At 40.0% G+C, this 27,634-nt stretch overlaps 1 protein-coding gene across 12 annotated transcripts in view; it reads right to left on the bottom strand.

The window, feature by feature from the left end:
* The window catches only part of LOC105474705 (SET and MYND domain containing 3), an 813,173-nt gene that overhangs the window by 605,186 nt on the left and 180,353 nt on the right, over positions 1-27,634 (bottom strand). For 11 of the 12 annotated variants that reach the window (XR_011607705.1, XM_071069323.1, XM_071069331.1 and 8 more), the window contains one exon: positions 26,138-26,274. Coding sequence is in view for 11 of the 12 variants with exons in the window: in XM_071069323.1 (XP_070925424.1) it covers positions 26,138-26,274 (137 nt within the window). In the remaining variant the exon portion in view is untranslated. Of the gene's footprint in view, positions 1-5,739; positions 14,196-26,137; positions 26,275-27,634 lie in introns of those variants that run through there. The other variant, XM_071069361.1, reaches the window with a different exon arrangement.

Genomic DNA, 27,634 nt, shown 5'->3' with positions numbered 1-27,634 from the left:
ACGCTGAAAGGAGGCATTTTTCAGTCATAGCCAACAAACTCCTTTTGTGCTTCATTCAGTGTGGGCTGGATTTTTCTGTCTTGTGAAACTGTTTTCATGAAAAGACTGAATTAGATTTCATCAGTGAAAACCACGGTGGGTTTTTAAATAGAGAAGGAATTCAGGTGAAAAAAACTGTATAAACAATAAGTGAAGAAAGAAAACAGAAGACTACTTCTGTTATAATGTTATAATGATATATATAATATATAATATATTATATCTGTACTATATATTATATATAATATATGTAATATATTATATACATTATACATATACAAATATATGTAATACATATTACATGTAATATATATTTGATATATTACATATATGTTACATATTGCATATATGATATATTACATATATAATATGTTATATATTATATATCTCAATTTTAAGTTCAGATTAAGACTGAATAGAACGGGTTAGGGTTAGCGAAGTAGGCTGAGTATAGCAATTGGACTGTTCACGCCTCACTAGAAGGAGTGGATGCTACCTAGCTCAAGCAAATTATTGCGATGTGGAAACTGACCCAGTACAGCCACAACTCCCAGTTTTCCAACAAGTGGAAATGGACCCAGTATAGCCACAACTCCCAGTTTTCCAACAAAAAGCTAAATCTAGACTTTACAAGTACCGGCAGGAGTTAACAGCAAAAGAATGAATTTATAGCAACATACAGAACAAATAAGCAAGTCTATGAGGCAGGATCCAGCAGTTAGGTTTGTGACTCAGAGGTTACTTAAACGGCCAAGAAAGTAAAATCAAATCCATATAAAAGGTACGTGGACCCAAGTAAAGGTTTCCCAAACAACACAAACATGTGGGTCTTCTAAGGAACACTATATGACAAGAGAAAGAAAAGAGAATTGCAGATATACAGAAAAAGCGATGGAATGAGTAGCTACAACGCTGAGCTCCTAACACAAAAATAGCTGAAGAGTAGACAGAGTCTATGCTCTCAAGTCAGGCTGCCTGAGTTCCTAGCCACGCTCTCCTACTTTGTTGTTCTGCGACTCCTTTGACCACGTGTCCTCAAGTATAAAATTCTGCTAACAATAGTGCCTGCTTCATAGAGTTGCTGTGAGGAGCACATGAGATGATACTTACTGTGGCTGGCAGAATTTTAAGATGGCCCCAAGATTCCTGTACCCCTGGAGTAGACACTCTGTATAATAAATGAGTGCTGTTTCAAGCCACTAAGATCACACATTCACCCCTCAGTATTGACTCGAGCACCCCTGTGGAGACCAAAATCCACAGGTGCTCAAGTCCCTTAGATTACGTGACATACTATGGGCATATAGCCTGTGCCTATCCTCCTGTATACTTTATAGATTTATAATACCTAATATAATGTAAACACTATATAAATTAGTTATGTTCTTTTTTAAATTTTCTATTATTCTTATTGTACTGTTATTTTTATTTCAAACATATTTTATCTGTGGTGATTCAACCTATGAAGAACGCAAAGATACAGATGGCCGACTATAGTAATTTATTATGCGGCAATAGAAAAATGTGTACAGTGATAAAGTACTTAGAACACAGCTTGACACACAGGAAGACCTCAATAAATATCAGCTCTGATTATTGGATTGCATTTAAGTCTATATTCTCGTACATTTAAGATAGCATTCTAATTACAAAAATTCAGTTTGTCCGTATCATGTTTGCTGGCACAGAAGATGCACAAGCAGACAGACGCATCCCAATGATACAAAGAACGAGGGCAAGCAATTCACTAAAAAATACTTTCTATAACATGTGCATTGAGAGTGATTTTAAAGTGATTTTGTAGAAAGAAACTAATTATTGTGGTGTTCTACTTTAGACTGGAATCCAGTTGGAAATAAGTTCAGGATATTCAGTGATATTCTATTAACCTAAAAACAAAATATAACATCACAAAGTTATTTGTAATGCATACACTGTCAACAAATACTTAGCTGAGAACAAAGCATAATAATTTCACTGGTAAATGAAATTATAGTTTTATGTATGTGATAGTATTAAATAAAGGTACTATGTATTTCAGATGCTAGTAACTAAGAAAACACGTCATAATACAAAATACATTTGGATGAACTCCTAAATAGCACATGCACAAAACAAATATTAGAAATCTACATAAAGCAGGCAGCAAAATATAATGAATTTGAAGACATTCCTATGGACATAGCCATAATACATATAGAAATTTATTTCAGTTCAAAAAACTAGTTCAAAGCACATAGCAAAAATAACAAACGTGAAAGACTTTCAATATAATGTGTACATAGGCCATAAAAGTACATATTTCTCTGAACATTAGTAAATGACCAACTGAAAATATGATAAAAATAGACTTCAATGAATACATAAGCACGAAAAAAAAATAGAGAGAAAAAAAAATCTTAAAGATTTTTATGTTTACCCTCAAAGCCAAGTAGAGCACAGCCCAGAGCCTGAAAACCCACCTACTAGCACTGCTAGAGTTGAGAGTTTTCTCCTTATCCCAAGCATTTATCCTATTAGCCACACAGTCACCATTATCTTTAAAACACCCCCCTGCAGCCTAATCGCTGTAGAAACCTTGACATTAAGTTTGAACTTAATGTTCTGTCACTGTCTCTGCTGCTTTTTGAGCCACCGGCTACAAATTAATAACTTTACATGTAAAGAGGAAAAGCCCCGTGATAAATCTCTGTGGGCTGCGGCTTGTTTGTTTTTAAAAACTGCCAATGAGACATGAGACTTTCATCTTTGTTGAGCTTTACATTCCTGGACTCCATCGTTAAGAGCAGCCTTGATTGCTACAGTCCACCAGGAACAACTGACATACACCTGCGTGTCTTACCTCCTACAACAGGCACAGAAGACGGAAGCTACTTCTCATACATTACTTGGAATAAGGAGCATGTGTTACTGTACAAAACAGTATGTATTGCCTAATGTAAGTCCCTTTTCCTGAGGTTGCCATAAGCTTCCGTGAGAAGGTGTCCTAAAACTCTCACAGTCATTGCTGAATCCAAAAGGGTTCAGAGCACTCGTTTTGATCGGCACAGACCTCATTCAGTGAAACAATGATTAACGATTCTGTTACACATTTTATTCTAAAATCTTACAAGACGATACAGAATCGCCTCCAGAAAAATGTTGAACTCCAACAACAATTTAATAGAATTATAGAAAATCTCATTTCAACACAAGCCTAAGCAGAAGAGCTTCCTTGTTATCTTCAATGTAACACAAATCATCTTTTTAACATAAAATATTAGGACTCATGCTAATTTCACAGCTTTGTTACATTAGAAAGAAATGTTAATGGTCAATTCAGGCTGCATCCATTTTATAATATACAGATAAGGGATATTTTCTCGTAAGTATGCTTAAAAATGTAAAGAGGGATAATGTGAGACCCTGTCAAATAAATAAATAAACAAGGATGATAAAGGAAATAGAGCTATTTGAAGAAGATTATTTGAAATAACACATGGGCTTCCATAGTCATATTTACAGAAACATTCTAATTAAAGTCAGACTTTGTATTAATCACCACAGAATTCTTAATTACAAAATCTAACATGAAGGAATAAAAAACATTTTAAGGTTCCTTTCTTTAAAAAGTATACAAAGTTAGCTTGTCCTACAATTTTCAGTCGTTATCTTATCTTGATAAGTGAGTATGACTTTTACTCCTGTTTAATTTGCTCTCGATGTCTCATGGCAGCGTTTAACCATGACATCGCGAAATTACTGAAGTTCTCACCTCGAAGCTTAGGAAGAGCTACTGCTGGTAGGTGAGCCAGGAACTCACACAACTTACAGCCGATGTGCGGAAGCCTCTTGGTGGCACCACAAAAGGTATTTCCGCTCCTGTCTTCGTTACAAATCAAAACTGAAGGTTTATACACAAAATATATTTCCGCTCCTGTCTTCGTTACAAATCAAAACTGAAGGTTTATACACAAAATATATTTCCGCTCCTGTCTTCGTTACAAATTAAAACTGAAGGTTTATACACAAAAGATATTTCCGCTCCTGTCTTCGTTACAAATTAAAATTGAAGGCTTATACAAATTGAAGCTAAATTTAAAATATTCAACAGGATTCCAGCACTTTGGGAGGTGGATCACTCGAGGTCAGGAGTTCAAGACCAGCCAGGACAACATGCAGAAATCCTGTCTCTACTGAAAATACAAAAATTAGCTGGGCGTGGTGGCGCCTGCCTGTAGTCCCGGCTACTTGGGAGGCTGAGGCAAGAGAATCATTGGAACCAGGAGGCGGAGGGTGCGTGGGGCCACGATTGCGCCACCGCACTCCAGCATGGGTGACAGAGCAAGACTCCGTCTCAAAAAAAAATTAAACAGAGTGCATCTTCAAACTTTGTGCCATTTTTTCCCCTTGAAATTAAAAAAAATTAGAAACTGGGACAGATACATTTTTCCTATTTGAGTGCTCATGAATAAAACTATATTTTATACTCTAAAATTAAAATACTTTAACAGCATGGTGGAACCACTAACAGATATGGCTTTCCAATAGACAGTCACTTTAGTGCTTTAGTGTAATACTTAAGAGATCACACAACATTCATAAAAATAAACCTATATCTCCAATTTATTATGGTATAAGTATTACCATACTTATTAAATTTGTACACCACTTTTAAGGTGTAATACTGTAAAACTCTGCACTACAAAGGATTAACTAAAGCAAACTCACTCAGATGAGATCATTTTGACCACTGTTCTTCTTCACGCTAGACATTTTCATTACAGAACAAAACAGTCACAAGTTTGCTAATCCTAAATGACTTGGCAAAGCCAATCCTAATGACAAGGATTTTGCCAAGTCATTTAGGATTTAGGTGACTTTGTGGTACCTTGTGAGATACAATACTTCAAAACATACTGGCGGATCCTCAGACCAATGGCCGGACATCAATTCAGATGGAAGGATCTTTGAGATTCAAACATAGGGGAGACGGATTTTTCTTAAGAATGAAAAAAACAATAATAATAACTCAGCTTTTCATTCAGAGCAATACATTCTGAGAAACAACTTATCATTTTGGTAAAAACAGCAAAAGCTTAATCACTCAGTTCTATTCTGGAGTATAAAACAGTTTTCACACTTTTAGTCCACATGAAAAATAGCTCCACTGAATTTCTAATTGCTAAATTTAGTGCTGAATTTGTCCTTTTATATATTGGCCACCTCCTTTTTGAAACTCTCTTCTTTCATGGATCTCAAACCACCAGAGACCCCGACCCCTGAGTCACCTCAGGCGGCTCCTTCTCTTCATGTCTTTCTAAAAATCCCTCTCGGTTTATTTTGAAAAACAGAAAACAAAAAGCAAAATGAAGAAAGGCCTACAGCCGCGTTTCCCATGTGAGGAACACTGCTCTCATACAGGGGGAAGTGAGCCTCACTAGAACAGCCCCAGGCGTAAACTGCGGGGGAAACCTGAAATCAACTGCTTCTAACCCAAAACAGGTGCATCCACCAAGCATGAACCAGCAGCAAGAAGCTCTTGGCATCCGGAGTCGCAGTGATCTCATCCTCAGCTCTAGGTACCGCGATAGCCTATTTGCAATGGTGGCTGTTAAATTCTAGGAAGTCAGCACTGACTCTTCCACCTAGAATATCTGCCATTAAAGGCCAAAATCAAGTGCTCTCCCCACCCCAAACCTCCACCTTAGGTCTACCTACCACCATTATTGCAGTCTGCTGGCGAATACTGTGAGCACCTCCAGCGTACGGAACACGGCAAGCAAGATTTATAAAACGAAGGCAACACAGTTTCGCTTTCAAAGAACCTTCAATGTAACTATTTATATATTTCTTTCATTTATCCTACCAGACAGGGCAGAAATGAAGTATTCATTATCCTTATTTTTCCACGTGGTGCTGTGAATAGAATCAAAACAAACTTGTTGAACTGAAATTTATTAAGCTGGTTCTTTCTGACCTAAAAGAGCCAAGTAAGAATCCCACTGCTTTGTTTTGGCCCTATTTGTCCACTTTTTCAATATGCCACAGAAATAAAAGGAATGACAAGTCAAACCATTTTTCCTCCACTTCTTTACTGTGAACAAATAATACTAAATATTATAATAATATAATACTAAGTATCACAGTGATATAAAGAACGAGAGAGTTTCGTCCCAGAAGAAGGCCCTCCTAGCCGACTGCAACAGCAATCTCTAGAAAACCCCCTACCAAACTGACAAATTCAAAACAGCAATACCATATGATACTTAAGAGGAAGAATGGTTCACATTTAAAATTTATGATAGCACAAAGGCACTCCAGAATTTTATGTTCAGTGTACTGAATAGAAAGCAGCTGTTAGGCAAAGAATGATTAAATGACTTCAATATGGGAGAATTAATCACATTTTCTTACACTCGGGATTCTGCTGTCACTTAAAAACAAAGATGGAAAGGACTGTAATGTCAGTATTTTTAAAAACAACATCTAAATTAGCATCTAAACTAGTATCCATCTAAAAAATGTAAAATTACTTACGTGCCTAAGATAATAAGATTTTATTATCAATCTAAAAAATATAAAATTACTTATGTGCCTAAGATAAGATTTTAAAAGCTTATTTACACTAAAAATTTTTAAGAAGCATCCATTCTATATTAATATAATTAGCAGAACATCAAAGGTGCCTCCAAAACCAATATATATTTTTTAATTGTTAAAAAAAAGTTTAATACTAGCAAGCATAAAGTCCTCTCATGGGCTTTTCATTTCACAGAATAGGCTAAAATTCTAGCAAAACAATGCATTTATCAAAATACATTATCACATTATGCCACAGATGGGAAAACAGAAATATAAAATACATGCAGACAAGAAAATAAAAGCAGACACTTGGATTATTATGCTCCTCCAGCCAAATGAAGGTATAGTGAACTGGAGAGTTTGCCACAAACGGGAATAGAATAAGCAAAAACTCCAATACGTCAAACACATCAGAAGTGAATAGCTGCCTGAAAATGAATGACCCTGAAAATACTATCCTTACTTCCTCTGTTTACCAGGTAGAAAGTTTCAGGATTCTATTTTGTTTCTCATACTCTGTGTCTACTGTGGTCAATCAAAAAAATCTACTGAAGTTACTGGGCTTTGAAATTACATTCAGAAAAAAGCAAGCTGGACTGTGGGATAGGTACTTATCAATGAAATGCTCCCAAGGACACTAACAAGGTTTTGGAAAAGAGGAAGCCACTTGCTGAGACATTGCCTTCATGGCCAAGAGTCTTTAACAGCCAATTCCATAGCACTCTTTCTGTGAATTATAATTTAGAAAGGCAGATCCCACCCCATTCTAGAAGTATAAGTGCAAAAAGGCCCTAAGAATCTGGTGAAAGCCATTAAAGAAGTGATTTGTCTCTGCAAAAGAAAAAAGAAAAAGATTGAACTGACTATGAATGTGCCTTACTTTATGGAATACCAGACACTACGTGAGGAAATCTAGGTTTTCAAGACAGAGCAATGAGCTTGCCAAAATAAATCTTCTTCCACAAAAAGATTCATAATAGAACCCTATTAAACTCTAAATTTTCCCAGTTCATATAACCTGGTATATTATTTATAAACATTATAAGCAATGTTTTCAGGAAAAAAATCTGCTGTACAATACCACACTTAATTCTATGTTTATCACTGTGCTATAAAGATAATTAGAAGTAATTAGTAACTTGGCAGCTCCAATGCACAAGATCTGCTTTTTTCAGAAACCATTAATCCTTTGATTCTTCATAGAGGACAAGAGCAATCAGAGGCAAGTCCACCCGAGAAGAGAGAATGACATGAATGGACTGGAAGAAAAGAGCTCCAAAATGTCTGGACGTGAGACACTGACGTTCATTTTCAGCAGCCATTCAATCCTGATGGACTGGAGCTTTTAGTTCTTCCCATTAGTGATGAAACGGCCGGCTTAAGATACTAGCACCTAACTGGAGGAGCAAAATAATGGAAATTCCTGCCCTTTCTCTTACCCGCTTATATTTTACACTTCTGCTTTCCCATTCCCGTCATCATGGGGCATGTCTAAGAGAGCTGTGAAAGGTTTCCTAGAAAAGGCATCATGTTTAAATGAAATTTGCCAGGCAGAACTGAAGAAACTGTATGAGCAAAGCTTGGAAGAAGAAAAGGAATCCTGAGTTTTAGGAGAAAGGACAAAGAGTAAGATTTTGTTTGTTTTGTTTTGTTTTGTTTCTGAGAGGGAGTCTCCCTCTGTCATCCAGGCTGGAGTGCAGTGGTGTGATCTCGGCTCACTGCAACCTCCGCCTCCAAGGTTCAAGCAATTCTCCTGCCTTGGTCTCCTGAGTAGCTGGGATTACAGGCGTGTGCCACCACGCCTGGCTGACTTTTGTATTTTTAGTAGAGACAGGGTTTCACCATGTTGGCCAGGTTAGTCTCGAACTCCTGACCTCGTGATCTGCCTGCCTCGGCCTCCCAAAGTGCTGGGATTACAGGCGTGAGCCACCGCACCTGGTCTAACTGTGAGGCTTTAAAGAGTCTACTCAATGGATACTGAAGACTGTGAGTAAATATGTGACCTACGGAATGATCACACTCACTGAGAGCTCTGTATTATTTTGTAATTGAAAACACAAGTTGTTTTCAAAAGAACTTTTAAATACCAAGATGATGGAAGTTAAACATTCCTTGTCATGGAGAAAATACCCTTCCACTCCAACAAACTAAAACATAACTTTTAACTACACAGAACATAATGTCTTGTTTCCACAAAATGCTACATACTTTGCAAGATTCTCCTTGCTGACTCTGAGGTGGCAGAAAGTGACAAATATCATCCCAACCTTACCGATATGAGGAAAATATTTTTAGCACCAAAAAAAATCTTTGTAGCATCATCATTGCTCTAAAGAAAAGCTAGAAGCCTACCATAATGATTAGCAAACTCATATACGTATCTAAAGGAAAGGATTTCCAAAATGTGATCACATCCTTGTAATCATCTAATTATCAAACTCAGCAGTGTCGACAAAGCAGAAGCCCATCAGCTACTGCTAATGATTCTTCTCCAAAGCTACATTTCTACCAAATCAGAACAACTTACAGGTAGAAGCTCATTAGCCTTAGGAACCAAAGGAACACAATGATTTCCACCCTTCTTTGCACACACACACACACACACACACACACGCACACACACATACACACACGCACACGCACACTCCAGCCATAACTAGGCCTTACTGAATTGTCATTAGCTTTCATGGCCTCTCCTTCATGTATATGAGCAGCTTTACGAACTGATTCAAAAATACCCAGCCTTTCAAACATAATTCCCTATCTAGAGAAACACCCTACTGACATCTATATCTAGAGAAATACCCTGTGGACATTTATTTGCTAATGTCATAGCAACAGTGCCGCAGATATCGTCAAGCTCTGGTGGCTTGAAGAAACACACTGACAGTGCAGCAAAGGGAAGGAGCTAAAGCACAATGTCAGTGACAATGCAACGTGAAGGAATGGGGGCATAAAGGCAATGCAACAACGGGAGGACCAAAAGCATAACGCAAGCCATGGGGGGAAAGCAAACACTGACTGAATCTCTGCAATCTACTGGTCACTACGCCAGGTGCTAGGAAAACGGTGAGGACCCCAAGCTGCTTACGGTCTATGCCAGCAGTCAGCCGGTGAGGACCCCAAGCTGCTTACGGTCTATGCCAGCAGTCAGCCGGTGAGGACCCCAAGCTGCTTACGGTCTATGCCAGCAGTCAGCCGGTGAGGACCCCAAGCTGCTTACGGTCTATGCCAGCAGTCAGCCGGTGAGGACCCCAAGCTGCTTACGGTCTATGCCAGCAGTCAGCCAGCTCCAGGAATGCGGCAGGAAATGAAGGTTGCAGGGTCCTCAAAGAATCAACAGACATCTTTTCACAAGAGATTAAATGATCAAATCTGGGTTTTTTTTTAATTATCTCTAATGGCAGAATATAAAAATGAATTGAGATTCAGGGAAAGAGTGACAGGCAAGGACATGACTTAGAGGCCATGTAGGTGAGATCAGAAGGATCTTATTAATAACTGGGACAGTGACAAAACAATATAAAAATAAAATAATAGAGTCAAGAGATATTTAAAAGCAGCATAAGCAGGGCATACAGAAGGAGGGCAGGGAAGAATCAGATGCTCCTGGCAGGCTGGCTCAGGAGATTGCAATGTCGAGAGAAAAGACGGAAAAGGTGGAGAAGCAGTATGCTGTGCTGAAGCAAAGGCAGAGTTTAGGCATTGTACACGATGAATCTAAAGTTAAAACAGGTCACGTAGATGAAGATTTTTATTAATATATAGAAAATATGGAATGAGCTCAGAAACACAGGCAGGCAAGTAAAGCCAAGGCAGTAGAATATTGTCCTTCAACAGGTAACGAGAGACAAACCAGCAAATAACTTTTAAAACAAATTGGTGAGACAGGCAGAAGGAGAATGATGAGCAGGTTAAAAGATTTCCAAAGGTTAAGCAATATCACACCTCAAATCTGCATACCTTGAGATTTAAGTGGGTATTGTGGGTTTTGGTTTGTTTTTTGTTTTTTTGAGACTGAATCTCGCATTTCACCCAGGCTGCAGCGCAGTGGCACAATCTCGGCTCACTGCAACCTCCACCTCCCAGGCTCAAGCGATCCTCCCACCTCAGCCTCCCAAGTAGCTGGAACTACAGGAATAAGCCCACACAGTTTTTGTATTTTTTTGTAGACATGGGTTTCGTCATGTTGCCCAGGCTGGTCTCCAACTCCTGAGCTCAAGCGATCCGCCCACCTCAGCCTCCCAAAGGGCTGGGATTACATGCGTGAGCCACTGCACCTGAGCAAAGTGGGTATTGTTCTACAAAATCTTGGCCAAATGGGAAACAAGAAAACCCACAGTATAGTCACCTCTTATTACAAAAGACTTCTGAGGCCCCCAGACAATGTATCTTACCAACTTCTGCTCTAATCTGAAAGGCCGACAGCCACTGAATGGATGTGAAGGAAGAAAAACAGACCCAGCAAGTCACACCCGCCTCTGCAGATGCCGTATTGGCTGAAGAAAACGCTGCCACCCGTCGGGGGAGGAAAGGGAATTCTATTAAGGATATTTTTAATTCTGATCCTAATTCAGGTGATCCTAATTAAACAGCTCTGCATAAACAGTGTCTTGATAAATTTTTCCTGTAAGCATCAAAACGAAAACCAAATGTCGATTCAAGGTTGAAATAGCACCCACGACTGCCAAGTCTGGTCACATGCAGCTCCAATGCTTTTCTTTTACTTGACAAGTATTTCTTCCAAAATAACATTTTTAAATTATTTGCCTATGTCATTAATATCAAGGGTAAATGTTAAGGTCAAATAAATATCCCTAAAAGAAAAAGAGGCGTTAATAAGGCCGAAGAGTATTTTCTTATACACTGCATATATAGCTCATTGCATAGAAAATGTTTAAATCTATAAATACATGTATCTATAGAATCATAGGGAAAAACACACCCAATAATGGCTTGAAAATGATACAGACTCAAGCTGGAGGGCTCCTGAATAATTAATGTTTTAATATGCAGTACTACAAGATTGTAGAATGCAGATTTCAAAAGGTACCTTAACCCCATGCAAACTCCATGTCAATTATCTTTATTTTCACATCCAGTTGTGGCAACATCAGCACAGACTCATTTGATATGAATAATCCACCCTCCTCCCACTCAAACCACCAGCATTTATTTAGATTTTATTATATGAAGGACAGTGGTATGTAAGACATGATGTACTACCTGTATAAAAATAGCAGAAATCCTGATTAAATAATTTACAGCTTTGCCTAGAACAATACTTTAGTATAACAGAATATTATCAAATATTTTTTCTGTCACTCTGGATTTTGCTAAGGCTTGTAATAGTCCATAATGAGGGCTCTAACAGAGAATTAATACAACACAGAATGCAGCATGGTGGAATGCAGAAAATAAGAAATCTGGAATAAAGAGAGCCATGTTAAACATGTTAAAGCTCTGTCTCTTTTACTTAAAAATAGTGTGACCTTACACACCTCCTCATCTGGAAAGGCACAATACCCGTAACTCAGAGGGCTGTTACAGGAGCTAACGTGAATATATACATTAAAGTACTTGGTAGAATAAAAAATTAAAACAAAGGAGTGCAGCACTAGGAAACCTGTGATCAATCCGTCAATCATCCCTTGATCTGTTGATGTAAGACGTGTACCAGTGTCTGATACTCATTCGCTTCCTGGCAAGTATGGGCCAAAAAATGGGAAATACAAGACAAACCCACATACTCAAATATGTAATACAGCAGTTCTGTTTATAACTGAGTTACCTGAAGGGAAGGCAGACAGCTGGTTTGGGAAGCCACCATCATTTAAACACGGACATACAGAATCTCTGAGTTGAAACTCATCATTAGACAAGCTAATCTAGTTTCAAATGTCGAATAATACTATTCCGTAACTTACTTTTAATTTTCTGCCTTTACACAGATAGCCTTCAATATAAGAAACAGAAATTGCTGAAAGGTTGTCTGTAATTTAACTTGTTTGCTGTATCACGTTTTCACTTCAATTCAGCAGCTAAGTTCTGGAGCACTTGGGCATCAACTGACAGCAACGGCATCAGACTGAACGCAGAAGACCTCGGTTCCAGGTTTCTTCCTGTGCCTGGGTGACTACGTACCCTGCTCGAAGTCACACCTGATGTATTCTGTCCTGTGGCTGGGTGACTACTTACCCTGCTCGAAGTCACACCTGATGTATTCTGTCCTGTGGCTGGGTGACTACTTACCCTGCTCGAAGTCACACCTGATGTATTCTGTCCTGTGGCTGGGTGACTACTTACCCTGCTCGAAGTCACACCTGATGTATTCTGGAGAAAGGGGGAGGAGAAAACGTGGGAGGGCTATGGAGTCAGAGAGATTCTGTGATCTCTTCAGCCCTAAAGTGGTATGATTTTATTTTGCTTAAGGAAGAAAATGGGGACACGTGACCTATTTTCACGAAATGTATAATCTAAGTGGGAACCTAGGAAAAAAAGACAGACAACTTAAAAAGTAGGGGATATTCACAGTTGCCAAATGGTTGGCATAGAAAATAACAGTGACGACCGATTCTACAAAAGGGAAAGCTCAATCCGAGCCAAACAGATTCCACCAAAGACCGGAGTGGAAACCTTCAGAATAAGCAGGACCTCCACAGAGAGGGTGAGGGAAGGTAAACCACACCCTTCCATGATGCACCAGAAGTATCACAAACTCACAAATTCAAAGAGCGCTTTCCATATCATCTAGGCCTACCTTCTAGAGATAACCCATCCTGATACGTAATTCCAATCCTCAGTGACACACTTCTAGGAAGAAGTAGCTGCCAATTGTACCACCGGGGCACCTTGATACCTTGTCGGAGCACTCTGATTAGAAAGCTCTTCCGGGCAATTAAACAGTGTTTCTGTCCTTTCTTCATCATGCTGTGTATACAAACATTTATTTGAATATGTCTCTTTAAACATGTAACATTAGGTACTAAACACAGAAACTGTAATGAAAGTCAACTTTTGAAGATAGAAGGAAGACTCTTTTCCCCTTTGATTAAGACGCTTTGAAAAAATCTGGTCTGGCGAAGCCATCCCCAAACTCACCTGCTTGCCCTTATAATATACCAAGTCACCTTATTTTCCACACCAAATGGCAATGTCTGATTTCGGCCCCTAAAAAAATCACTGTTTCTGCCTATTACAAAATTTAATAGAGTAGTTTATCACACTTTTTCATCACTATTAGTATCATATCTCTAACATGTTTGTTTTTTCCTCCCATGAAAGGTCCTTCTTATTTGTAATAGAAACAGCGAAATCACAATTTAAAGTTTGAGGGCAATAATCCACAATCTAAGAAAAATCAAACAAAAACTTTGAACCTGAGTTACATAACCAAAATATTTCTATTAGCAAATTTTATCTTTATGTTTCATTTCAAAACAAAATATAACACCTTTAATTAAAAACCAAAAACAAGTTGGGCATGATAGCACATGTCTGCAGTCTAGGCTACTCAGGAGACTGAGGCAGGAAGATTGCTTGAGCACAGGAGTTTTAGGTCAGCCTGGGCAACACAGCAAGACCCTGTCTTCTTTTTTTTTTTTTTTTTTTGAGCTGGAGATTCACTCTTGTTGCCCAGGCTGGAGTGCAGTGGTGCAATCTCAGCTCGCTGCAACCTCCCCATCCCAGGTTCAAGAGATTCTCCTGCCTCAGCCTCCCAAGTAGCTGGGATTACAGGTGCCACCACCACACCAGGCTAATTTGTTTTTTGTATTTTTAGTAGAGACGGGGTTTCACCATGTTAGTCAGGCTGGTCTTGAACTCCTGACCTCAGATGATCCACCCACCTTGGCCTCCCAAAGTGCTGGGATTACAGGCGTGAGCCACCACGTCTGTCCAAGACCTGGTCTTTTAAAAAATTTAAAATTGAAAAAAAAAAAAAAGAAACAGCCAAGAATGACAGTTTAAAGTATTAAGACAATAAAGTCCCCACAAAACAACCGGAGTGTCCTTACTGTACCATTGAGTTAAAACATTTTCAAAGTTATTGAATTAAATTGGCTTAGAGTAAAACAAAAATTAACTCAAAAAGCAATTATTGTATACGTACTGTGCTCAGAAATGTGACTGGCAATGTAAACTGACAGAACCGACGGCTTTTTAGAAAATAACAAAGTATTTCCGAACCTTTGTTAACTAGAGAATTTTCTCCCAGCACATCCTATTTCCGAGTGTGTGCGGAAAAATCTTCTGGCTTACAAATGGTAATTCAGGGGTTAGCAAATAAAGGCCCAGAGGCCAAAACGGGCCCACCACCTGCTTAGTCTGCAAGCTAACGATGTTTTCTTACATTTTTAATTGGTTGGAGGGAAACAGAATATTTTTGAATACGTGAAAATTACATGAAAATCAAAGTTCAGTGTCAATGTTTCTTTGGTATACAGCACACCCATTCATTTATGTATTGTACAAGGGGCCTTTCAGGCTACAGTGGCAGAGCTGTTACCACGATAAGCACGTGAGGTAATGCATATGTTAATTTGCTCCGTTTAGCCACTCCACAATATATACGTATTTCAAAACATCACAGTGTACATGATAAATATATAATTTTTATTTGCCAATTTAAAATAATTTTTTTAAAGAAGCAGCTACCACAGAAACCATAAGTAGCATTCTACTACAAATTGTCATGAGGCCGTTGTAACTCACTTTTGTCTCCTGTCTGGAAAGCCTAAATATTCATCATGTGAGTTTTTAAAGAAAAATTTTCTTAAAACCTGGAATAATTCATATAGCTATTCATCATTCCTTGAAGAACTTGAAGAACTTAGTATAATGGCAGTCGCTATGAGTCAGAGCTATCAAGTAACTTACTAGATTTCTTGAATTCTATCATGATATTAGTGTTTCTTTTTGTCAAATCTCATATATTTATATAATGTATTAATTTTAAAAAATATATATCTGGGCCAGCTGTAGTGGCTTTAGTCTGTCATCCTAGCCCTCTAGGAGGCCAAGGTAGGATCACTTGAGCCCAGGACTTCAAGACCAGCCTGGGCAACACAGCAAGACCCTGTCTCTACAAAAGAAAACAAAATATTAGCAAGGCATGGTGGTATGTACCTGTAGTCCGTCCCAGCTGGGCAGGAGAATCACTGAAGCCTAGGAGTTCAAGGCTACAGTGAGCTATGATCACACGACTGTACTCTAGCCTGGGTGACAGAGCAAGATCCTGTCTTTAAAAATAATTTTTTAATGAAATGAAATAAATAAAACATAAAAACATTTATCAAAGTGTGCTCCACAAAACGGAAAAGGGATACTGTTTTCTCACATTCCTTCAATCAGTCAAAAATCAGAGACCTACTGCATGCGATGAAGGTTGCGAGGAATTCAAAATAAATAAGATATAACTCCTAGCTCCATGTAATCGCATTCTAGTAGAGAGACACAGTACTCTAGTAGAGATTATTGCCACTAAAGGAAAAGCCAAAGCAATGACGGTAACCTTTGCTATTTCATAATGTCATACAGACACTTAAAAATATCACCTCTGTCTGCATTAACGGCAAGTTATACACTCAAATACATAAAGCAACAAGGCTTGACAAACACATTTATCCATCAATACTTTCAAGCAAAGCATCAGCCTTACATAGGCAATTAACCTCCATCAACACAGGTATAAATAAAAATGCTGATTAAGAACTTACTAATTATCCTTCCCAATGGCAGAAGTTTAGCTGGCATCTGGTTTTTAACTATGATAAATATACACCAACTCATCATAGGTTATTAACATATAAGTGAAAATAAATATTTAACCAAATGGCTATAAATGAAGAATAGGATAAATAAATATCATCATTAAAAATCCAAACAATGAGTTGCTTTGTTTGGAAGCCCGAGTGTCCTACAAACATCACTTTCTTTGAAGGTAAAGAAATATTTCTGAGAATAATTGTCTCCTTAATCAACTTCGAGATCAATCTGTTGTAATAAAGACAAAATATATAAATCATAGATGCATGACACCATTTCATAATTAGAATGCCAGGATCTGCCTGCAGTTAAGCATCTTAGCTGTTTGCCTGCTTCACTTAACACCAGAAGAGAAGTATAATCCCAACAGCTAAGTATTCTAGCAGCTGTTGTGAGCAAAGCAGAGAGACGTGGCATGTAGCAGTTACTGCCACACGTATAGACACGAGCACCCCGGTGATTGGAGGTTAGCAATCCTGGTGTGTCTGCTCGCTTTTAGTGTTAAATAATTTAATGGCATATTTTTCCTTAATGGAACCCAGGCACATCTGATCAGTCACTGGGATCATTTAGCAATGCAGTCAAAGTTATCATACCGCCATTTCACATCAACTTTGTAATTAGATAATCCATCACTTTATTAATTCAAAAGATTGCTTTCTTTACTACTTTATAGCAGGCTACAGTAGTGAAACCCAACAGAGCTCATCAACAAAAAAGGCTCTAAAATCGGGTCCTACGTGAACTTGAAACCCTCCAGTGACAAACATACACACACTCCTGACCTTTCAAAACAACAGAGGTGATACGCTTCCCACAAATTAGCCCACCAACAACAGTGAAGTAATAGAGCACCAGTGTATCCAGAATGGGATGGTTAACAGGACTGAAAATTTAAGATTAAAAACTGAATATAATATGATCAACTTTGTTCTCGCTTTTTATTGAGGTACACTGTTCACCAGAGGATGAAAAAGATACACGAAAAAGTTATTTAGTAATTTTTCCTCCATGCTGATTTATATACTTCACTAAAATTATGAGGGAGGTTACAGCAGAATATCACATCCATTATTTATGATCACTCTAAATGTAAAGGCACATACCGGCCAAACGCAAGCATGTAATCTGGAATATAATATCATGATTTTCTCTTGCCTTATTCCTAACATACCACAAAATATTAAATCACGATTTCTCATCATATTATGAATTAGTAAGATTCTTGTTTTAACACCTTCTCCACTGCTTCCCCAATTTAAAAAAAGATTCTCCAATGAAAAAGAATTTACTCAGAATGAAACTGTAAAATTTAAATAGCATAGTACCAAAAATACTCTCTAAAATACTCACTTTCCAATCTATGCAACCAGTGCATATTGCAAAACCAGCTACAGCTAATATAATTAAAAATTAGATTTTGGAAAAGCAAGCTGTGGAGGTCACATACGTGCCCTAAAGAACAAAAATAACATGCTACCAGGAGAATTATTAATTTGTTTGAAAAGAAAGACGGACGGAACCTCTTCTCAAACAGATGTGGAATTTCTAATAAAAAAATTCTGTGGCCGTTGCACAACATTATAAAGTTCAACAGTACTTTGCAGAGCTACAGAAACACTAACAATGACATATGTTTTGTGGTCAGGAAGGTCACTTTTATTCTTGTTGCTGCCAATCTAATGTCTGTTTTTGAAACATTCTATGCAACTAGTCTATTTTCTATGTACCACATTTCTAATCAGCCTGTCAAATACATTTTTAGAAAAGAAAGTTATAAACCCAGAAAAAAAAATGTATATATTTTTCTAGAACCCGGTACAATAATCCCTAAAGTCTTTTATGTGCATAAAACATAATCTCAAAACAAATTCTACTGAAATTGAGACTATCAATAACCATTGCCAATAATTATCAATGGGCATTTTAAGGGATAGAATAGAGAAATACAATACATTCCATGTCATTTCAATTAATTAAAACATGACAACTAAAGCACCCTTAACTCCATCCTTTTAAGACGCATGTGTGAGAAAGATTTTGGTCATCAAGGGAAGCCTACGTTTACCTTTCCTACATGAAATCCCAAGAAACTACTTCGATATTATGGAGTTGCTATGAACGTTGGCAACAGTAAACGATTTCTGTCCACAATGGCTATGACTGAAACCAAGCCAGTTACTCGGGAAAAGACATCACTGCCTGTTTGCAAAATTTCTTCTCAACAAAACAGGTAATTCTCAGTATCTCAAGAGACACCTGCACTGGGCACAACTGTGTACAACCATCTGAGACTCTGGTTTACAATCAGTTGCAGACTGTACTCTTGGCTAGATGACAGCACAGGGAGACATAAAACACTGAAGTTCTATAATCCAATAAACATAAAGCCGGGAGGTGGGAGCAACAGTAGTAGAAATGAATAATATGTGTCAGACACTACTAAGTACCTTATAGTTGATCCTCATTGAGATCTATGAAGTAGATATTAGTATTTCCATTTACAGAAAAGAAAATTGAGATGGAGAGCATTTCATTTACCTGACTGAGGAAAACGACCTAACCATCATATTATTCAGCCTCCCATTTAAATTTGGCCTGTCTCTAACTGTAATTTTTGTTTGTTTTGAGTTGGGGTCTCACTCTGTCACCCAAGCTGGAGTGCAGTAGAGCAATCATGGTTCTCTGCAGTCTCAAACTCCTGGGCTCAAGCAATCCTCCCATCTCAGCACACCGAGCAGCTGTCTAATTGTAATTTTCTGACTTTTAAAGCATATTATTTATGCTTAAGAGTATATACATTTTCTATATTCATAGCAAATGTTTAGGACCCAATCAGTACACTGAATCACAGCATTTGTCAGGCCATGACAAATCTTTTTGAGACAGGGTCTCACTTCGTAGTCCAGGCTGGAGTGCAGTGGTGAGATCACAGCTCACCGCAGCCTCGACTTCCTAGGCTCAAGCAATCCTCCCACCTCAGCCTCCCAAGTAGCAGGAACTACGGTGTGTACCACCATGCGCTCAGCTAATTTGATGGCATCTCGCTATGTTGCCCAGGCTGGTCTCCAACTCCTGGGCTCAAATGATCCTCCCACCTCAGCATACCAAAGTGCTAGGATTATAGGAATGAGCCACTGTGCCTGAACAATAAATCCATTTCAAAACCTAACAGGTGCTGGGTGGGGTGGCTCACACCAGTAATCCCAGCACTTTCAGAGGCCGAGGTGGGCAGATCACTTGAGGTCAGGAGTTTGAGATCAGCCTGGCCAACATGGCAAAATCCCCATCTCTGCTAAAAATACAAAAATTAGCCAGGCGTGGTGGTGCGCACCTGTAATCCCAACTACTCAGGAGGCTGAGGCACAAGAATCACTTGACAGCCAGGAGGCAGAGGTGCAGTGAGCCGAGATCACGCCACTACACTCCAGCCCAAGCAACAGGGTGAGACCCTATTCTCAAAAGGGGAAAAAAAAAAAAAAAACTCAAAGGAAATTTTGTTTGAAAATGGAAGTGGGGATTAAAAAAAAAAAACGTGTGCAGTAGAGAGAAGAAACGGCTCATAGAGATGGAGACATACATCTTCTCATCTCTAAACAATGTGAAAAAGAGTCAGCAGAAATGAAATTGGCCTTTATTTTTTATGAGCATATAAATAATCACATCTCCTGTGTTCATCTGTATAGCCCCGGTGCAATTCCTACCCTTTGAACACCTTCATTTACTGTGTGTGGAAATTATCACCACCGTTCAGTCACACACCCCCCAGCCACACACCCCCAGCCACACACCCCCCCACACCCCCCAGCCACACACCCCCCCACACCCCCCAGCCACACCCCCCAGCCACACCCCCAAACACACACCCCAGTCACACACCCCCCAGCCACACCCCCAACCACATACCCCAGCCACACCCCCAACCACACAATCCCTGGACACATCCCCCAGCCACACACCCCCAGCCACACCCCCCAGGGAACATACAATCTAAGTTTTAAAAAAAAAACTATGCAAATAAAGCTGCAAGTAATTTTCTCTAGCCTCTCCATCCACCAGATTATCACTCAGCATCCCCTCCTCTAGATAAACTCTGGGAGTATCCCTACCCTCACTTTCTATGACATTTAGTACAAAACAAACATTTTAAACATCAAGCTCTTATTCTAACTCTACTATAATTACTAAATATAACTGAAATCTGTATTCCACAGGTAACAACTTCCTTTGAAAACCTTCTCCAGAGGAGGTTAATATATTTCCCTCAGGAGGTTGGAGGAATCAACACCCCTCACTCCCCAGTGGCATTTCTAGACCGCTGTATGTCACTGTTTCCCAACACCATCCTCGCTTTTGAAATGGATGTCAGTTTCTACTTCTGATATGAGGTTCCCCTTGATACCCACCCCTAGAAAAATTCCTCCTTCCTATGGCTCATGTGACTCAGTTTTTACAGCCAGGAAATGAATTCATAAGTGGACAGGATATATTTATACAGAAAACTCCACAATCAAACCCCAATTGCTATTAGGGTGCGTGTGTATTAACACTGGTGCTAAGAGTCAGAGTCAGACTAACACTGGTGCTAAGAAGTGCGGTGAAAAGGACGAATATCTGGGAAATGACCGGGAAAATGACTACAAAAGGTCTCAAGTAACAGAACAAATTTTCCAAGTAAAATTAAGGCTTACGCAGCAGATGCAGGTTCAGCATTGAGAACCTGGTCTGACAGGAAAGACACACCATTTTTCCGCCAGAAACTCCAGTGTTCAAAATGCAAGCTGCCAACTTTTCAGGCATTAATCATGAGTTTCCATTAGAAAAAGCCATCAGCTCACCAGACAATGAAATACACTCTCAGGATTAAGAACGGTCTCATCCTCCCCGACTCCTTACCTTTCGGGGAAAGTGCAAGTTTGATAAAGATATGCATGTTCTTCAAGTAAGACTTTTGACCTGTTGAAGTTTTCTGCCTTGACAGACAATTTTGAGATTTAGAATTAGCCACATACTTCTACAACCCTGTATCAAGAGGACTTTGTACACACTAGACCTGCAAATAAACAAATAAAAGTCTGCTGAGTTTGCTAAGCAAATTCAAATCCAACTAACAAACACCTCTCAGTGGGGCAAGAGACTTGATAAGAAAAGACTAATTCTAATGAAGGTGTAAAACTCCAAACAAAGAGAAAGAACATCTGCGTGAACTGTAAGTATTTAAAATGACAGATATAGAATGAGTCTGAAAATTAGGGAAACCAGCTGATAGAAACATGAAGATTCGGCCGGGCGCGGTGGCTCACGCCTGTAATCCCAGCACTTTGGGAGGCCGAGACGGGCGGATCACGAGGTCAGGAGATCGAGACCATCCTGGCTAACACGGTGAAACCCCGTCTCTACTAAAAATACAAAAAACTAGCCGAGCGAGGTGGCGGCGCCTGTAGTCCCAGCTACTCGGGAGGCTGAGGCCGGAGAATGGCGTGAACCCGGGGGGCGGAGCTTGCAGTGAGCTGAGATCGCGCCACTGCACTCCAGCCTGGGCCACAGAGCGAGACAACGTCTCAAACAAAAAGAAAAAAGAAAAAGAAACATGCAGATTCATTCCACTAGTCCTTCTATTTGTGTGTGTGTTTGAAAACGTCCGTAATTTAAAAGTCAAAAAAATTAAGACATAAGCAAGTTTAGAAAAGCTCTCAGAGTTCCATATGCCTTCAATGACAATCAGAAGGGCTAAAACTGGCCGGGCGCAGCGGCTCATGCCTGTAAACCCAGCACATTGGGAGGCTGAGTCGGGCAGATCATCTGAGGTCAGGAGATAAATTTTGTATTTTGTAAAAATACAAAAAAAAATTTTTTTTTACAAAATACAAAAATTAGCCGGCGTGGTGGCAGGCGCCTGTAATCCCAGCTCCTTGGGAAGCTGAGGCAGGAGAATCACTTGAACCCGGGAGGCGGAGGTTGCAGTGAGCCGATGTGCCATTGCACTCCAGCCTGGGCAACAAGAGTGAAAACTCCGTCTCAAAAAAAAAAAAAAAAAGATGGGCTAAAACATAAGCTTAGTACGTCTATTATCTGCACAGAACCTGAATGAATGTAAATGAGAGGAACCAAAAGAAAACCATAAAACAAGATCTTGTTTATTGAGGCCAGGTAAAGCCAGGCTTGTTGACAGCATAAATTCACAAGTCAGCAGCTTCCTCTGTATGTACAAACTGCCAGTCAGGGATAGTTGCAGGTTGACCCGCTTTCCACAGCCTAATGAACTGACTTTTGAATTTACGCTGTGAAGGCGGCTGACTTTACCTGGCCTCAATAAAGAAAACCCTGTTTGATCTTGTTTTTCTGTGGTGCCCATTTCTTCTCTTTGATTAATTAATTTTATATCAAAGTAAAATGAGGAGAGGAGCAATAGACTGCGATAAAAATCTCTGCCCAGGGATCTTGACCCAGTTCCCATTTGCTTGATGTGATTTGTACCATCACACACCGTCAACATTCTGATCTCAGTGACTCATCCCTGAAAGCTGCAGGATCCATTTAGGTTAATTTAGGATCTTTCATGAACAAGGAAGGAGAAGGAGTCAGGGGGCGGGAAGGAGGGAGAAGGAGTGGGGGGGGGGAAGGAGGGAGAAGGAGTCGGGGGGCTGGAAGGAGGGAGAAGGAGTCGGGGGGTGGGAAGGAGGGAGAAGGAGTCGGGGGGTGGGAAGGAGGGAGAAGGAGTCGGGGGGTGGGAAGGAGGGAGAAGGAGTCGGGGGGTGGGAAGGAGGGAGAAGGAGTCGGGGGCGGGAAGGAGGGAGAAGGAGTCGGGGGAGAAGGAGGGAGAAGGAGTCGGGGGGTGGGACGGAGGGAGGAGTCGGGGGGTGGGAAGGAAGGAGAAGGAGTCGGGGGGTGGGAAGGAGGGAGAAGGAGTCGGGGGGTGGGACGGAGGGAGGAGTCGGGGGGTGGGAAGGAAGGAGAAGGAGTCGGGGGGTGGGAAGGAGGGAGAAGGAGTCGGGGGCGGGAAGGAGGGAGAAGGAGTCGGGGGGTGGGACGGAGGGAGGAGTCGGGGGGTGGGAAGGAAGGAGAAGGAGTCGGGGGGTGGGAAGGAGGGAGAAGGAGTCGGGGGGTGGGAAGGAGGGAGAAGGAGTCGGGGGCGGGAAGGAGGGAGAAGGAGTCGGGGGAGAAGGAGGGAGAAGGAGTCGGGGGGTGGGACGGAGGAAGAAGGAGTCAGGGGGTGGGAAGGAAGGAGAAGGAGTCGGGGGGGAAGGAGGGAGAAGGAGTCGGGGGGTGGGACGGAGGGAGAAGGAGTCGGGGGGTGGGAAGGAAGGAGAAGGAGTCGGGGGGTGGGAAGGAGGGAGAAGGAGTCGGGGGGCGGGCAGGAGAGAGAAGGAGTCGGGGGGCGGGCAGGAGGGAGAAGGAGTCGGGGGGGAAGGAGGGAGAAGGAGTCGGGGGGCGGGAAGGAAGGAGAAGGAGTCGGGGGGAAGGAGGGAGGAGTCGGGGGGGCGGGCAGGAGGGAGGAGGAGTCGGGGGGGGAAGGAGGGAGAAGGAGTCGGGGGGCGGGAAGCAGGGAGAAGGAGTGGGGGGGAAGGAAGGAGAAGGAGTCGGGGGGGAAGGAGGGAGAAGGAGTTGGGGGGTGGGAAGGAAGGAGAAGGAGTTGGGGGGCGGGCAGGAGGGAGAAGGAGTCGGGGGGCGGACAGGAGGGAGAAGGAGTGGGGGGGAGAAGGAAGGAGAAGGAGTCGGGGGGGAGAAGGAAGGAGAAGGAGTGGGGGGGGGAAGGAGGGAGAAGGAGTTGTGGGGGTGGGCAGGAGGGAGAAGGAGTCGGGGGGGAAGGAAGGAGAAGGAGTCGGGGGGGAAGGAGGGAGAAGGAGTTGGGGGGCGGGAAGGAGAGGAGTGATTTCTTCTAAGGACAAATTTATAAGCAGAAAAATACAAATTAAAAACATTAACAAAACTTTCACCAGGAAGTACAGAAGCCATAGGCTATTGGCTGCTTTCCTCTGATTACTAACCCATATTTTAATGCAGAAATCACACATCTAAGGCCAATGATGCCCCAAAATCTCAAAACTGCATATGTTTTACTTTTCTAGCAATAACAAATACTATGTGAGAAGGGTAAGCACAGTATTAAAAACTGGTCCACTTAATCACGGCAACAGAATTTCCCCCATACAACATGGAAAAAATTTCATTATAAAATACATGAGACTAAAATCTTTAGAAAGAAGAACTGGGATAGTAATTCACATTTTATATGTAGCAATAGAAAGTATTTTAAAATATTTCTCATGGATATTAATAACATCAGTAATTATCACTAGAACATTTTCCAACAATAGAAATAATTACCACAGAATAGCCACAAACTTAACACTAGCAATGAGGTAATAATCATCACAAGGTATATTTTTGTCTTTCAGTAGGTGATCATGTTTGTAGTGTTTAACAAGAAAAGAGCCTTGTGCACTGTACACGATACTCCTATAGGTTATAATTTTCAGAAGCATATGAAATACATGAGGAAGTTTTCAGATGCACTGTAAGTAACCAATAAATTTTGAAATCAATTTTAAATTATAGATAAACCAGAATATAATGCTAAGATGACATTAATCAGAAAATCATAAAAATGTACCATACAGAATAAAAATACGTTTGAGAAAACCTAGAATCAATCTCCAGCAATCAAGCCAATTACATTTAATTTTTCAGAAAACAGTAAATTTTAAAACATGCCTTAAAATATTAATGGCATAAATCTATCTTTAAATGTGTGCTTACAAATTACAAAATAAGTGGCAAAATTGTCAAAAGTAAAGTTTTACTTGTTATTAAATTGTGATCAACATTAAAACAAATGCAAACACACGATATGAGAAAGCGAGGACAGCAGATCCATAGCAGCGAGGGGAGTGTTTCTGTCATCCCTATCCCAGGGTAAACATCAAGAATCAATCATTTCATACCTACGGGCTCGTGAAGAAAAGAAAAAAAAAAAAGAATCAATCATCGCGCTCTTCCTCCTTAGGCCAAGATAAACCCTCGGAATCATTTTTTAAAAAAAACTTCAGGAGGCCGGGCATGGTAGTTCACCCCTGTAATCCCAGGACTTTGGGAGGCCAAGGTGGGTGGATCACCTGAGGTCAGGAGTTCAAGACCAGCCTAGGCAACATGGTGAAACCTCGTCTCTCCAAACAGAAAAAAAAATTAGCTGGGCGTGGTGGCTCACGCCTGTAATCCCGGCTACTCGGAATGCTGAGGCATGAGACTCGCTTGATTCTGGGAAGCGGAGATTGCAGTGAGCCAAGATCGTGCCACTACACTCAAGCCTGGGCGACAGAGCGAAACTCTGTCTTAAAACAAAAAAGAAAAGAAAAGAAATGGATTTCAATAAATTTTTCTTTTTAAAGACAGGCTCTATGCTTAAACCACCACCGTAAAGCTCAATGAATGCAATGCAATGGCAAACAAGTCCATTCACAAAAAATAATGGGATATGCTCTTCTGAGAAAAGAAAGCATGCTCTTTCTTCCAAGGGTACACTTTGAGAACTGACAATGAACATACTCAGGCAATAACAAGAATATTAATAAAACAGAAAACTTCATACCCTTTTCAATGCACATAATACATTCTCTCATTCTCTACTCACTATGATAAGGGAGTAATACAAGGCATTAAGGGTCTTGAACTTCCTGTCAAGATTCTCGACATTTTTGTAACCAACGACAAAATAAGGAGCGAATGGCTGATGTATGGAATTAGCAAAGAGAGCAAACTTAACACTTACTTTTGCAAAGGCTTCAAAAAGGTCAAAGGCAGGTGGCAGCTGAGAGGCATCCTGTATTTCTTCTCTCATGAAATGTTGAAATGTCATTACAAGTTGCCTGAGGCCCTCTTTCTTATCTTCAGTCAGTTTGTTAATATCTTTTTTAAAGAGAAAATAAATAGCACAATCTCAAAGTAAACTTTTAAAGGATAATTTTCAAGTGTTCAATGCTGGCTGTTAAACCAGATATTTCCTACCTTACATTGCATTCTGACAAAGAGCAAATACATATTGTTTTATCTTTTGCCAACTAAAAATGATGCATATGTTATCAATTAAATTCTGCCAAATTTTGTCTCCAGCGTAAGATCAAACACCTATCAAAATATAAGTGTGCATATATATGAAAAAGCATTAAAACCAAAATCAGTAAGCTTGTGTTACCAGATTTTCTATATCATTCTGTACACACATACAAACAATTATAAGTTCATATTAAGTCAGTAAAGTTAAGCAGACTTTTCTATGAAATAATTTACAACTAGGTCATGACTAAACTAATAAATAGCACCACCTCTAAGGTAAAAAGACAGAAAATGAGAACTAAAAAGTTCAGATAAAGTTCAAATAGGTTAAATTTGTCATGTGGTTAGTACAGCATGAATAGAACAGGGATCAAGCAAAGCAATTTCAACTTCAAGTTATCTGAGCTGAATAAACAAGATAAAGGAGCCCGGCACAGTGGCTCATGCCTGTAACCCCAGCACTTTGGGAGGCTGAGGCAGGCAGATCACTTGAGATCAGGAGTTCAAGACCAGTCCGGCCAACGTGGTGAAACCCCATCTCTACCAAAAATACAAAAATTAGCCGGGCGTGGTGGTACGTGCCTATAATCCCAACTACTCAGGAGGCTGAGGCAGGAGAATCACTTGAACCCAGGAGGTGGAGGTTGCCGTGAGCCAACATTACACCACTGCACTCCAGCCTGGACAAAAAGAGAGACTCCATGTCAAAAAAAAAAAGAAAACAAAGACAAAAAACAAGATATGGTGTGGCATCACTCCAAACAGAAGGAGATGGTTCTAAAACAAAAGAAGAAAAAAAAAGTTCTAAAGCCAATACTACCCCCTTTAAATATCATTTTCAATTATACCACAAATGGGGTGTTAAGGCTAAAAGTATATAACAGGTCAATCACTAACATTTGAGAGTATTTCACTTAAGGTCATGTGTATGACACTATTACTGAGAAGGGCTAATGTGAAGAGTAAAACCCACGGTAACAGATGTTAATTATCTAGCAGTAAAATATAACAGGAAAATTTGAATACTTTGCTGTCTTTTAAAACTTGAAAAGATACATCAAGTTGAACTATAGCATAACTCTGTTGCTTATGCCTATGCATAGTCATTAGATTACTTATTTGACAGAATAATTAACCCATTGATTTCTTAAATAATAATTTATTATCATGGGAACTTAGGATCCCACAACCTTATACAAGTCTGTACTAGTTC

This window comes from Macaca nemestrina, chromosome 1, assembly GCF_043159975.1.
Source record: "Macaca nemestrina isolate mMacNem1 chromosome 1, mMacNem.hap1, whole genome shotgun sequence".
In the NCBI taxonomy this organism is placed as follows: Eukaryota; Metazoa; Chordata; class Mammalia; order Primates; family Cercopithecidae; genus Macaca; species Macaca nemestrina.
The sequence above is the reverse complement of the archived record's forward strand: the minus strand, read 5'-3'. Positions and strand labels throughout refer to the sequence as shown.